General features: G+C 44.8%; 1 protein-coding gene across 1 annotated transcript in view; it reads right to left on the bottom strand.

Moving 5' to 3' along the window:
* The window catches only part of LOC121684578 (cytoplasmic dynein 2 heavy chain 1), a 170,373-nt gene that overhangs the window by 92,136 nt on the left and 63,237 nt on the right, over positions 1–15,000 (bottom strand). Inside the window, exons 66-68 of the mRNA XM_042064637.1 lie at positions 11,968–12,066; positions 9,945–10,068; positions 3,830–3,993 (exon numbers count right to left, since the gene is read on the bottom strand). Coding sequence (XP_041920571.1) covers positions 3,830–3,993; positions 9,945–10,068; positions 11,968–12,066 — 387 coding nt within the window. The remainder of the gene's footprint in view (positions 1–3,829; positions 3,994–9,944; positions 10,069–11,967; positions 12,067–15,000) is intronic.

The raw sequence follows: 15,000 nt of genomic DNA, 5'->3' as shown, positions 1-15,000 counted from the left end.
CTCAGGCTTTTCTCAATGCTCACCTGATGAGAGAAATGAGAAATGGCAGGAGTAACTACTGAGAACATAAATATGATGACTATCCAATGAGAAGGATGGCATGTAACCAGTTAAAACCCGGAGGCAATCTGGTTGACAATATCAAACCACAATTATTTTTTAACCACAATTATTAAAAGCATGCCGCTATTATAATTACAATCCTCACAGATGCTGTCAGAAAAGGGGCTAACTAAGGGCTGAGCTACACCAGGCGCGTAACTGCAACAATTAGCTTCCATTATAATCAATGGAAGTAGCTACACCAGACGTGACAGTGGGGCGTACGTTCGAAAAAAATAGACCATTCATTTGAAATGGATATTACGCGTTGCGAACGGAACGCTTCAGTTACTCGCCTGGTGTAGCTCATACCTAATGCTGAAAATCATTAGTGTTTTTCCCCCTTCATTTTGTTTCTCTTGTATTTAGTTATGTATTTATTAATATATTCGTTGTTGTCTAGTTCAACTGAGGACAAAAAAAGTGAAACTTCAAAAAGAAAGAGACAAACACAGGCTTGAGCAAACAAGGTTGTTAATGAAAGAGAAGCAGGAAAAAAATAATAATTGTCCAACAGCGCAACAGCCACAAAACAGAGAGCGGCCTTTTGAAGAACATAAGAAGCCGGCGAAATTGTGTTCGGGGGCAGTCTGAGAGAGGCAAGTAAGATGGAAACAAACATCAAGAAAAGAGAAAGGGAAATGTTTCCCTCCATCATAAACATGTTTTCCCTTCATAAACACTCTGGGCTGCAGGTGCATGGCGGAGGAGAGGAGAAGAGGTAGGGAGCCGGAGGCCAGAGGATGACCCTTAAACCGCCACTGAAAGTCTGCAATCAAGCACTCCGCAGAGAGAGGGACCAGAGAGAGAGAGAGAGAGAGAGAGAGGGAGGGGGAGAGAGAGGGATAAGAAGACAGACCAGAGAGAGAGAGAGAGTGGCACCAGAGAGAGATAGAGAGAGGGAGAGAGAGAGAGAGTGAAAGAAGGATAGGGAGACAGACCAGAGAGAGAGTGGCACCAGAGAGAGAGACGGAGAGGGACCAGAGAAAGAGTGGCACCAGAGAGAGGGATGAAGAGAGGTAAAGAGAAAGAGTAGTAGAGGATGGGTAGGATGAGCGAGAGAAGGCATGTGAAGTAGCCAGGGTAAGACAGCATGAGGATGAACGGGCAGATAGCTGAAATGAAAAGACAGGAAATGAGAGAGAAGGAGAGAAGAAGACAGGAGTGAAGGGAGGTGAGGTGGATGCCAAGAGAGAGTGGTAAGAGAGAGAGAGTGGTAAGAGAATGCCAGGAGGCAGGGTGAAGGAGGGAGAGGGGGATGCCAAGTGAGAGTGGTAAGAGAATGCCAAGAGGCAGGGTGAAGGAGAGAGAAGGGGTCAGCAGAGGTCTAGCGTGGGCTCGGACTAAAGACATGGCTGTTCCCTCACACGCAACCCACTGTCCAATCACATGCTGCTCTCGTACTCTGCCTTTGCCTCTCCACTCCTCCAAGAGTAATGCAGAGCACACATGCTAGGGATGGACATGTTTACACGTACCGTAATATGGGTCAGATTATTTTGAAATGTAATCTGTTACTGAATACAAACTACACACCTCATTTTGTAATCTGTAAAGTAATCTGGTAAAATGAATTACAAAAATATTTAAACTTAATCGAAATACTTTTGGATTACTTGAAAAAAGAATGTACATTTAATTAAAAAAAAAAAAAAACCTGCACAAAATTGTACCACAAATATTCCTTTTCTGTTTATCTTTAAAGCAACACAATACAGTTATTTTACGGTACCTTAAAATAATGGCATTCACACTCATTTGGATGCTACACTGACTTAAAATCTTAGCATCTCTGCCAAAATACATAGAACAGCATCTCTGCCATTGTTAATAAGAGCCCAGAATGCCTGCTATTGCACTATGCAATGTTGTTGTCATGGGTGGGAGCATGACCCTTGCTGTCTGTTTAGTCAAGTCAAGTCAAGTCAAGTCAAGTCAAGTCAAGTCAAGTCAAGTCAACTTATATAGCGCATTTCATACACAGAGGTCATTCAATGTGCTTTATATAAACAAAAGCAAACAGGAATAGCTGATAAAAGCATAGAAGGGCAATAGTCAAAGAATAGTTTAAAAAGTAAAGAATAATAATCAAATAATAATAATAATAAGAAGAAAACATAAAACAAACAAGGAGATAGTACAGTACATAAAAACATAAAAAACAACATAGAAACTATTAAAATTTTAGCTGAAAGACTTTCCCAGTTTAGACGAATTGGGCACCCCCTTAGTGCTTAATAGGTATTCAGTTTGCAAAGCGCAAAGCCTGTCATCAAGTTCGCGCAAAGCCTGCCACCAAGTTCTGGTGCATGAACTATAGCGGTCATGTTACATGTGGGACCATTGAGCTGACTCATCAATGTTTGTGGTTAAGATCTTATTCATGGTGTTACATTGGCAAATTGATCTTGCCTAGTTTTAAAATTCTTCTAGTTAGACTTCAGACTTTGCGCTCAACTTTGCATTCAAATTATGGCCAATTTACTTTAATTATTCTTTATTTCTCAGAAAAGTAGCACCTGAAGCTGTTTGGCCTCACACACTGTGCGCACCATTGGGCTATACTCGCTTAGGAGAGAGATAGAGAGAGAGAGACAGAGAGAGACAGAGAGAGACAGAGAGAAAGAGACATGTTTAGAAGAGGCCCCTGACTATCTGTGTGTGTGCTGTGTGTGTTGGGGGTGCAAGGTAGACTACTTGACAGGTAAAATACTGGAATTGTATATTTTCCATTCTGTGTCTATTCTCTCCAGATCTATCTATCTGTCTATTTTAATTTCCCGACGATTAGCTACCCTGTATATGAACTGCATGACATAAGTTAAACTCTTCTTGTCTTCATCTGCACTCACACAGTTCTCAGTGGCAAGCCTGCACTGCATTATCTCACTATTGGATTCACTGAGCCAATGTTTCAGTACATTATTATAACTTAAATATTGATATTAGCCTTCAGGCGATTTTTGTCTAATCTGCTAAAATTTCATTTCAACTGACCCAACCATAAAATTACTTGAATATTACTGAAATGTTTTCGTTTGAATTGTACCCATAGATTTTCCTAATTTCCACTCATTTGGGATCAGCTCGCCCATCTGATGCCTGCTAGCAATCATTTTTCTAATAATAAAATGTAATGCACGATTAACTGTGTTTAACCGCCAGGATTTCGAGACTACAATTGGTAGCAAAATCTGACTTCAGTTCTGTGTGTGTATGTGTGGGCTCCTCAAAAAGGCCGGCAGACACATCACACACACAAGTCTCTTTCTTCAAGTGTGCGCTGGGAGAGTGTGTGAGAAGCACGTGGAGTTTAACTAGGAGTGTGGGATGCAGTGAGCATTGGGGTATCTGTTATTGCCACTTTGCCAGAGGCACATGGATAGCCCAGTTATGGACTACCATGTTATTCCACTATAATTGCTGTATTATACCCTCATTCAATAACAAATGAGTTTAAATGGCTGTGTTACTGGGTTCCATCAGCAATACTTTTCATTTGAATTATTTAGCAGGCTTTTCCATTTAATGTCTACTGAGAGCACTTTATTAGTAATGAGACGAACTATGTTAAAGATGTTAGGCACGATAGGGCCTTGGGTCTTTTGGCAAAGGAAAAAAGGAGAAGCTCCACCATAGGCTCAGTGTGTGGTGTCTCTGGGGGCCCGTGCCTACACCACAATGCGGTAATAGCTGGTCTGGGACACGTGATTGGCTGTCTCCTTACCTGCCCGCGGAGCCCTGCTCGGGTGGTGGTGAAGTTGACCTCGGTGACGATGGAGGCGGCGTCGGGAGGGATGAACGGGCCGGGGTTGCGGGTTGCCAGAAAGAGGCGGAAGTCCTCGTTGTAGTCGATGACCTTCTCGCCGATCTGGACCACGTACCGGGGACCTGTGGGGGGTGGGGGGGGGTGACAAGAGAGAACGGCCATTACGGAATGCCACTTCGGGCCTTTATTTCAACCCACCCCAGCGTCTGCCGCCTAAATTATGCAGCAGACTGCCGACCTCCAAAGACGGATGCTGCTGTTGTTTTGGTTGCCGTGGCAATAAAACGGGGAAATTATTTTAATAGAGAGAGGAGAATGAAGATTGAATTGTTTTAGCACTGGAGCGGAGGCGCAGCAGGAAGTGCTCATCTGTCTCTCAATCTCCCCCTGGACAGAGAGAGAGAGAGGGAGGGGCAGAGGACTGAGAGAGAGAGAGAGAGAGAGATAGAGAGCAGTGCCCTGGTGGCCTCTCTGGGGAGCACTCTCCCCCACGGCCAGAGTATAGTCATCCAGGAGGCCCATCCTGCTCTCGTCTGAAGGAACGGCCTTGAGGAAATGGCACCGCAATTTCAAAACACACACTACACAGAACAGATCACGCTGAGCACTGAAACCTTACCCAAGAATCTAAACGCTGTGCTTTTTATCACGAGCCTCCTTTGATACCAAGATCGTCCCTTTTTTTTCTGCGAGCCTTTTTCTCCATAGATACTCGGTATTCATTCCTATTCCACTCAGAAATCATGTTGTTCTCAGTTTGCCCTCACCATGACAGTGTTGTGAGCCCCCAGCGTGCTGTTATGTACTGTAGGGGAGGGGGGACCCTGGCCTGATGCTTGTTAAGATAAGTCCCATTCTCATCTTATGCAGCTGGATCAACTGCACATACAGTACAGCTGCTGCAGTGACTAGCTTAATTACTACTGTATGTTGCATTAAAAATGTCATTTTGTGGACACAGAAAATACTGCATAGGAAGCAATCATCGCTCTTATATTTTCATGCTTTATAAACCTATCATATTCAGTACCAGTCAAAAGTTCGAGAAGCATTTTAGATGATCATCTCATGAAGCTGGTTATGATAATGCCAATAGTGTGAAAAGCAGTGGTGAAGATAAACGGATGCTAATTTGAAGAATCTGATTCATTAAACAATACTTGTTTTCTTCACTTTAAAGAACTGAATATGTTTCATGTATTAGATTCCTTGTGTCTAACTAAAGGTGGTTGAGAAAATGCCAAGAGTGTGAAAGGTTGTCATCACAACAAAAGCTGGTTTGAAGAACCTAAAACATAATATTTGTTTTGTTTATTCTTTTTTGTTTATTATACAACCCCACGTGTTTTCATGCATGGTCATTAAAAGAAACCAAATCGTTAAATTAGACCCATAAATTAGTAGGTGTGTTCAAACCATTGACTGGTAGTGCACATGGATACCCGAGGTGCCAACATAAAATCCAGCCCACCTTCCAGCTTTTGTTTTTGGAAAACAAAAACAAACAAAAAAAGCAACATACCGATTCTGTAGAGAGGCTGCAGTGAGAGTAGGTTAAATCGAAATAACTTACTGGAAATCTACTGAATATTAAGTCATAAAACAACAAAAAAACTGGTCTGCAACTGTCAATTGCGGTGAGGCGATGCTTATTGCAGCCCCAAATATAAACACACACAATTAACGACTCCTACTGAGAGAACAGGCAGAATAACAGAACCGAACAAGTGGGTGCGTATGTGCCAGACACTGCCTGTGTGTGACTGTGATTATGTCTTAGAATAATGGTGCAAATACCAGAGCAACCAATCCTCTCATCACACAACACATCATCTCACAGTGTCTCAGTCAAATTAACGCTGTATATTCAAGCAGACTTCAGTGTGAATCCTGAGAACAACACCACACAAATCCACTCACACCTTTCCAGTCGTGTCTGATTTAAACAAAAAAAGAAAAAAAAAAACACAGCTGGGTGAAAATGTGACAGCCTTCATCAAATCATATATCTTAGGTTGGCATTGTGTTTCCATATAGATCAGGGAAAAAAAAACACTTGGTATTTCAGCTGGGTTGCCAGCTTGGGTGGGCTTCCATCTGCCTGCAGAAAACACACACACACACACACACACACACACACTGTTTGACTCCTCCCCACACCACACGTCTGCAATGCAGCACAGCACGGCACTCTCCCCTCCCCTCCACCACTCTTCCCCTCTCTTTCTCTCTCTCCTCCTCCCTCATCTTCTTTTTCTGTCACTCAAACCTCTTCCTCTGCTTCTATTTGGCTAATACTCTCTTCCCATCAGCCCATCAGCTCCTTCCATCTCTTCCTCTCTTTCTCCATCATTCTCATCTGTCTCTCTCCATTTTTTTCTCCCTAAATCCATTATCAGCTCATTTCTCTCTGTTTCTCCATTGCTTCCCCCCTCCCCCCCGATCAACCACCAAGCACTTTCTTGCCCCCCCCTCTCTCTCTCTCTCTCTCTCTCTCTCTCTCTCTCTCTCTCTCTCTCTCTCTCTCTCTCTCTCTCTCTCTCTCTCTCTCTCTCTCTCTCTCCATATACGTTGTGTTATATTGTTTTATTTCCCAAGCCTACCCCACTCTCTCAGGCGCATCATTCTCTTTGCACACTAACACACAGAGTCTTCCCTTTTCTTTGCGTTTCCTATATGCACTCACACACAGAGACAGAGAGTGAGAGAGAGAGAGAGAAAAGATAGAAAGAGGGAGAAAGAAAAAAGGGGGGGGGGGGGGCAAATGCACATTCCACTCCTCCACCTCTTACCTCATTTTTCTGTTTCTCTTTCCACATCCCTGTATACTCTCTATCTCTCTCTCTCTCTCTCTACCCTTCTCTATCTCCCTCTCCCCTTCCCCCTCCCCCTTTCCCGTAACCTCCAGTGGAGCGGGGAGCATCTGCATCATCCCCCCCGGGAGGCCACCCAAGCCAGTGAGTGTTTAAATCACGGCCGCCTTTCATATGAACAAGGCGTGCTGACATTCTGCATCTCTGTATCACATGTGCGCTGACCCCCAGTGAAAACACAATAACACACACACACACACACACACACACACACAATCAACATTAGCATAACTGAGTACACTATCAGGGACGTGCATCCCTCAATTAGACAGAGTTCATCCCCCCTATACAGATGCCTCCGCAAATGCACAGCGAGGATTTAATTCCATCGCAAGAGATGACGGGTCACAGTCGCCACGGAAACAGAACGCAAACAGCAGCCCCACGCATGGCTGCCCCTTCCACGACTAACGGCGGGGACGGTGCAGCAACGCTCCTGTGACAAGTGTGTGAGGGAAATACGATGGGTCAGCGGGGCACTAATGTGTGTGTGTGTGTGTGTGTGTGTGTGTGTGTGTGTGTGTGTGTGTGTGTGTGTGTGTGTGTGTGTGTGTGTGTGTGTGTGTGTGTGTGGTGGACACTAGGACGTGTGTGTGATGGTAACCTAGTCTGATGTGATGGTGGTGGGGGTGGGGGGGTTAGTAGGGGAAAGTTGAATGCATCACCCCCTAGGGGCTACATCCCTACACTCTATCATTTAAAAGTGTCAGGAGCCCACATGTACACACAAGTGCACAAAATCACACACACACACACACACACACACATTTACTCACACACCCATGAAAGCCAGCGCATCCCAACTCGCCCACACACACACACATATTAGTGTCAGGCATCATTACGAGCCCAAGCATATGGATGGAGGCCTAATGCAGCTCTGGAGAGAGCAGTGCGCTCCTCTGGGTCCACTGTAGAACATGCAGAGAGGGAGAGAGGGAGAGCGAAGAGAGAGGGAGAGAGAGAGGAGGAGGGAGAGAGGGAGAGAGGGAGGAGGAGGGAGAGAGGGAAAGAGGGAGGAGGAGGGATACAGGGAGGCTCGACAGGAGGAGGAAGAAATCAACATGCAGCAGGGGAACAGCTAACCACATCTTAACACATGCACTGGCTCATGATAGCACATAATGGTAGACTGGGTGTGCATGTGTGTGTGAGTGTGTGTTTATGTGCTTTGCAAAAAAATGTGTTCTATTACCTAAATAATTGTCTGGGTGATTGTGCATGAAAACACATTTTTTTTTCATTTGTGTAGGTCTCTATTGGTTATTTGTGTATGTGTATGTGTATGTGTATGTGTATGTGTGCGTGTGCGTGTGCGTGTGCGTGTGCGTGTGCGTGTGTGTGCGTGTGTGTGTGCGTGTGTGCGTGCTGGGGTATAAGAAGCACAGTTCCAGAATAAACCTGATTCAATACAGTAGGAGCTCTATCTAGAAAATCTTCCAGCCTTTTCCAGCCTGCATCTACCTCCTTAATGGCTAAGTGAACCAACACATTCCAAGGTTCACATTCCTCTGCTCCGAGACCTACTGAGAGTATACGCATACATTATGCGTGCAGAGGTGTGTGAAATATATGTATGCTCTGAATGTACATATATTTGTGTCTGCTGTGTGTGTATCCACTAGCAGTGTGCAATGCTTGTGTGTGGCATGGGAACCTTATCAGACTACACACACACACACACACATATACACTGTTTGACCCCCCCCACCCACACATACACACACACAGAGAAAGAGGGCTTTGGGTTACAGTGAAGATAAGCAGGGTAGGGTGCTCTTCCCTGATTCCACATCCTCCCTTTTAATGAGAAGAGACGCTCAGGTGACGTCGCACTCACATATCTTACCTCACGCAGACAGAGAGAGAGAGGGCCAAGGGAACGGGGGATGAGGGAAAGAGAGGGAGGAAAAGAGAGAGAGGGACGGAGAGAGGGGAAAAACACGGTAGAAAATGGAAAGGTAAGCTGAAATGATGTGTGAGGTGAGCAGGCTGCAAAAAGGAAAAAAGGACGAAAAAAAAGATAGAAACATGAATGAATGGAGTGGCGATGATGAATATGGATTTAATGCGGCTTATTTAAGATGAGTCACGGGGCGTCGGCTGCTCAAACCTCCCGGCGCCATGGAAACGAGGCGAAGGTGAACGACTGATGTCATTCAAAAGTGAAAAGAAAAAGTCAGGTCGGGGAAGCGGTCAGGAGGTCGTTATGCGACAAAGAGAGAGAGAGAGCACGGACGAAAAGCCGAACGAGCTGACGCCAAAGAAAATGAAGGAATGGAAGGAATGGAATGGAAGGAATGGAAGGATGAAGGAAATTTTGGATGTAGAGGTGGACATGAGTTTGGGGAGCGGGAGGTGACGAACTCCAGACAGCAGTAATGGAATGAAGGGTCTAGGAGAGGCCACTCAGATGGACATTAAAACTCACCGAACTCATCAAGTCCTTCTAAAGAACCAGACTGTTGGACTGCATGGGCAGATGGGGCATAATGGTGGGAGAAACGTAGGACGAAACCCTGTGTGCTCCTGGAGAGATTCAAGATGGAAAGGCAGCTATATAGATCCGACAGACATGCTAGCCACGGTGTGCTACTTCTCTTTTCGACTCATGGAAATGGAAAAGAAAGGACAGTAGGGCTGTGCTTAAAATATCGATATTGCAGGATAATCCAGTATCAGTAGGTATAGGTACAGATAACGATACCGGTATCAATACTGTACGGCATCAAAACATGTCAAGCATAAAAGATAACAGAAAATGCCATTTTAAGTTTAAAGTTAATAACTTAATACATTTTACTTTTAAGATCTCTGTTGGCCTCACTTTTAAAATCTCTGTGGGCCTGAATTTAAGTGTGTTTTTTTTTGTTGTTTTTGTTATTTTTAAGCAATCCGTAAGGCTTTTTGTCTTTGCCGTTATGTAGAATTCTAAAGAACTGCTGTTAGAGTGAATTCTTATTTGGGCCTGCTCATTATTAACATGTACTGCGATATGCATCATATTGTGGCCTCTGTGTCATGATGGCACATTTCGTATTGTGAGGTTGCGGGCATTACCCAGCCCTAATGGGCAGAAGGGCAGCAGAGGTCAGAAGAGAGGGTGAGTGGCTGACCAAGCAGATGGGTGGAGGTGTGTGTGAGAGATGGGCAACAGTTGGGTGGAGAGGCCAAGGGGAAGGTGGGGGAGGGGGTCTCACCCTGAGCGATGAGGTCGCGCCGGAGGAGAGGGTAGAGCACGGGCTCCACCCCGTCCACCTCCTGGATGATCAGGGTCTTCCCGAAGCGCACGGCCAGCTCCAGAGACGTCATGAAGTTAGAGTCCTGAGAGAGAGCGAGATAGAGACAGAGGGATAGAGAGCAAGAAAGACAAGATATTGATGTCAATGGTGCAACAAAATGCACCATTGACATCAATATGTTTTGTATAGAGCTACCACAGGTTACTCTATACAACCACAGGTGGCAGTGTGGTAACTCTATATAAAACATATTGATGTCAACGGGGCATTTTGCCCATGTTCAGGGTGGAAAGTGAAAAAGTAAGATTTGCATAAGACAAGTCAAATTGGTGTTTTTGAAAAGAAAAGATCATGGAGAATAAAGAAAGAAAATATTTAAAAAAATCTTTGTATATTCCCACAAGGTGTTTGGGTGCTCTGAAAATGAGAACCAAAATGATTTTTTAGACTTGTAAAGTCTGCTGTTCAGACCCTGAAGGAATTTGTTTTCTGTTCATTGCTTTTTGTGAGAGTGTTTCTACTTATCTCAGTAAGGAAAATAAATCAAGAGCCTATGTTGAGTACAAATATATCTTCTGAAGGCTTAAACAGAGCCCAGCCAAAAACTCCAATAAAATTTGTATCAACTTTGAGGGACGGCTATGACCATGCAGGATTAGCCAGACCAAACGTGACCATTTTGCTACATACTATTCCTATTTATGTACCAGCATGCAAAATTTGAGCCTCCTACATGGTTTAGTTCTTGCGCTGTGGGCTTGTGAACTTTGACAAAAAAAAGAGGCCGAACAAAATCGACACCCCCCTCCTCCTGTAAAACTGGCTGTACAGTGTATCTTGGAAAGTATTGATCTTACATAAGAGTAATTTTACAATGTGTCTCCTGGGTAACATAGGTACACCTGGTAATTTTTTCAGAATTTTTTGAGACCTAAGTGCCTGGGCCCTGGTTGAACTGACGTGGAATGACTATGTGGTGCGCTGTGTGTCTCGTGGGTGTTTAAGTGCGTAATGACAGTGTGCTCTGTGATTGTCGGCTGTCTGTGCGCAGCTGCGCGTCACACTGTGTGCTCTGGTGTAGTGGTTCCCTTTGTGATGGCACTGGCATAGCAGCATGTATTCCTGCCTCTGCTAATGGTTGTTGTGAGTCATGGCAGTGGGGGGTATAAGTGTGTGTACAGTATGTGCTAGTGTAGTGTGAGTGGGTGAATAGTACAGATTTGTAATCACAGACCCTCCTAATTATGTGTATGTGTGTTCCTGTGCATGTATATGCCTGTATATGTGGGGTGGTATATGATGAGACTATAACAGGTCAATGTAATGGTGTGTGTGTGTGTGTGTGTGTGGTGTGCGTGTGTGTGTTCGTTTGCATGTGTAATGGTAGTCAAATGGTCCATAGCTGTGCCGTATGTATGTTGGTAAACCTCCCTTCCAATGCCAATGATGAGAGAACTATACAGCAGGTCAATGTAATAGTGTGTGTGTAGGCGTATGTGTGTGTGTGTGTGTAGGTGTGTGGTGTGTGTGGTGTGTGTAGGTGTGTGCGTACGTAGGTGTGTGTGTGTGTGTGTGTGTGTGTGTGTGTGTGTGTGTGTGTGTTTGTGTGTAAGTGTGTGGGAGTAGGTGTGTGTGTGTGTGTGTGTGTTTGTGTGTAAGTGTGTGGGAGTAGGTGTGTGTGTGTGTGTGTGTGTGTGTGTGTGTGTGTGGGTGTGTGTGTGGGTGTGTAGGTGTAGGTGTGTGTGTGCGTAGGTGTGTGTGTATGTAGGTTTGTGTGTGTGTGTGTGTGTAGGTGTGTGTAGGTGTGTGTAGGTGTGTGTAGGTGTGTGTGTGTGTGTAGGTGTGTAGGTGTGTGTGTGTGTGTGTAGGTGTGTGTAGGTGTGTAGGTGTGTGTGTGTGTGTGTGTAGGTGTGTGTGGGAGTAGGTGTGTGTGTGTGTGTGTGTGTGCGCGTGTAGGTGTGCTCAGTCCTCGATCACTCACCTGCTGGCTGATGACCTCCAGGCGTTGCTGCTTCAGGTGAGTGCGGAGCCACTCAGTGGCACGGGACGAGGGGTCAATCAGGAAGGGGCACGCACAGCTCTGGAGCACAGGGACAAGAGGAGCAGCATGAGACACAGGACAGGAAGCACAGAGACTAGAGGAACAGCATGAGACACAGGAGAGAAAGGAATCAAAGCTACTCCAGGGCTGCTCTACCAGCTATCAGCTCAAGCTAAAAACAAGCTACAAATGTAAGCATCAATCATGAATGTAACAGATAAGAGGTCAACTCAAGCACATAATTTCAAGGACATTCCATGTTAAACACATAAGAAATCCAATCATGGACACTTCCCTGATATGTATACCTTACTTCTCTTCAAAAAATTCAATCAATATGTCATAAAACACACTCACAGGGATTTATATCTCTTGAGAGGAAAACTGAACAGAAACTGAACTGAAAAAGAGTTTAGATCAATCTTTCCTGCATAATAAAATGGCTGATGCTGATATCCCTTTCATACCAAGGCTTTTATCAGGTTGAAACCTGGTTGATTCTCTGCCTGACAGGGTTAACTGCGTCAGCTGACCCTGTTTCGCAACCCACTTCTCAAGCTGGTTGATGAGTAGAGGAGGGTTTTGGCTTGATGTGGGTTGCTAATGACCTTGCCATTGCACTGCTAATAGTTCCTTCTCTCCCGCATTGTGACCCAGGTCCTATCTGAATCTGAACTGTCACAACCTGGGAATAATTAATGTTGACCGGCTTGGTTTGAAATGGCAAACGACAGGACACAGGTCAAATAACCCTGGTCAGTGTTTTAAGAGCGGCATTATATGGATGTGTTCAATCACTCCATGTAAACTGAATCCACTTCAGATGTGGCTGAAAACTGATTACAAACGCTCTATCCATAACAGAATTAAAGCTGTTGATGTGACCCTAGCAAGAGTCTCTGTCCAGTTGACTGAAGACGCATCACCCACAGCTACTCCTTCCAATGACACAAACATGTCTCGTCCCTCAGTCCAGCAGTTTATCACTCCACCCCAGGCCTGCACAGGCCAGGACATGGATCTCCAGGGGCAAAAACACCAAAGCTCAAAGCTGCTTCATCTTTCTGTTATGCCCTAAACACAGACGCCTTTGAGAAATGTCCAACATGATACAACTGCCATTTGGCCATTTTACAAAGATATATTTCAACGTAAAAAAAAAAACCCTAGTCAAAGCAGATATCACCATTAGTACCTAATCGTTTCAGCAGCTTATGAAATCTTTGGTCAAATCAACATATTCCTTCAGCATGCCTGCTGCAACACTCTAGCTGTTCAGTAGCGGTGAGCGAGCTTTTCTAAGGCCGTCCGGGTTTGTGTGGGTTTCGCCACCCTCTCTCTCCACAGCTGTGCCGTGAGTCCTTTACTGGTGCTCCATAAAAGTGTCTAACAGCGCTGTAACTGTCATTATCACGAGGGCGGCGGCGGCGGCTGGAGGAGATGCAATATGAGCCGAGCCGGGGCGAGGCGAGGACGAGATGAGACGTGGTGCCATATTGCACCGATTTCTACTATCAGCTTCCGATGATTTGTTGCTGTCTATTAAAACGTCTGTAGACACATTCGGCCTCCTCCCAGACAAAACAGAGATGCCAGCACCCAGTCTACCGGCACAAAAGCTAATAAAGAATGCATCAGAGATGCTATCCTGAGGTCAATCATGAACACATTGGAAACATACACCAAGGGGTGTTCTCAAAACAAGGACAAAGTGCTTTATCATTCCGGTGCTGTAGGACAAACATTTGCCCGGCTGAGAGGCAGCCATTCTTGAGTGAATTCCGTCTCAAGATTGTTCTTTGAATGGTGTTTTCTCCCTGTATACTATACAGTATGTGGAGATCTGAACCGAGTAGCAATTTTACTTATATAGTCTGCCTGCCTATGGAGACTTTACAAATACTTTGCAATTCAAGTTCAAGTCCTTAAAATTCTTGTTGGAACAGTAACTGAATATTACCTTAACCAAACCCGACTTGTACTTCTAACCATGACCATAAATTGTTGTTAACAGATTAACAACAGATAGTTTGAGCATCTGTAGACTGTCTATAGGACACCATCCTATAGGCAACCTACAGATAGTAAAGCATGACCGTGGGCTGCAAATCAGTCATCAGCCTTGTGGTCACATAAGTGAAAGGCTCCAAGGTAAACAAATGTGGCTTCATGATGGGCACTTAAGCGGTCATTACCCTAAAGGCAAGCAGGGCATTAGCCGGCCCACGGGCAGTGGGCAGCAGCATGCTGCAGGCGGCACGGCACCGCTGGGGCGTTGCGGGGGGGGGGGGGGGGGGAAGAGGGCACTGAGTCATAAGCCCAGGCCTGCTGAACAATACCCACGTCACAGGCAGCGCCGCCGCCACCGCTGAAGCCCTTTTTCCCGCTGACATTTCAATAATGACTATTATTAGAGTCTGATTTCTTTCACGCTAAGTGAGAGGTTTCCTTTTTTCCCTGAGGCATGAGAAGCTCAGATTGCCGGTATGACACGTTATGTGTGAGCAACAGGTGGGCACCAAGGTAACACTCGAAAGATTCTCAAACCCTGCAAATATACTCAGTCGTCATGGGAACACAACAGGACTTTTCAACTAGCAGAAAGGTAGAAAAACAACTTGTTCTATCTTGTATAAGAGTTCTCAATACGTCTTGTGCAATCACATCTTGTGCATCTAAATGCGGACACACAAATCACACAACTTATTTTAACGAGCAGTCAGTGATTCAGAAAAATCTTTACTTTTAACTACAAGGCTATTCCACGTAAAACTGTCACGTCCATAACGCCAACTAAATATCATGGCATTGTGTTGGTGTTATGTGTTGCATGTGACAGTTTTGTGTGGCATTGCCCTACAGCATATTTAAAGATGCAGTCAGCGATTACGCAGGAAGTCACATTTGTTTATGTTTGTATTTAAACTTATTAGCAGACGTTTTCTTTCAAAACAATGTACATTAATAATATAA

This window comes from Alosa sapidissima, chromosome 15 (genome assembly GCF_018492685.1).
Source record: "Alosa sapidissima isolate fAloSap1 chromosome 15, fAloSap1.pri, whole genome shotgun sequence".
Taxonomy (NCBI): domain Eukaryota; kingdom Metazoa; phylum Chordata; class Actinopteri; order Clupeiformes; family Clupeidae; genus Alosa; species Alosa sapidissima.
Note: the sequence above shows the minus strand (reverse complement) of the source record. Positions and strands in the feature narration are given on the sequence as shown.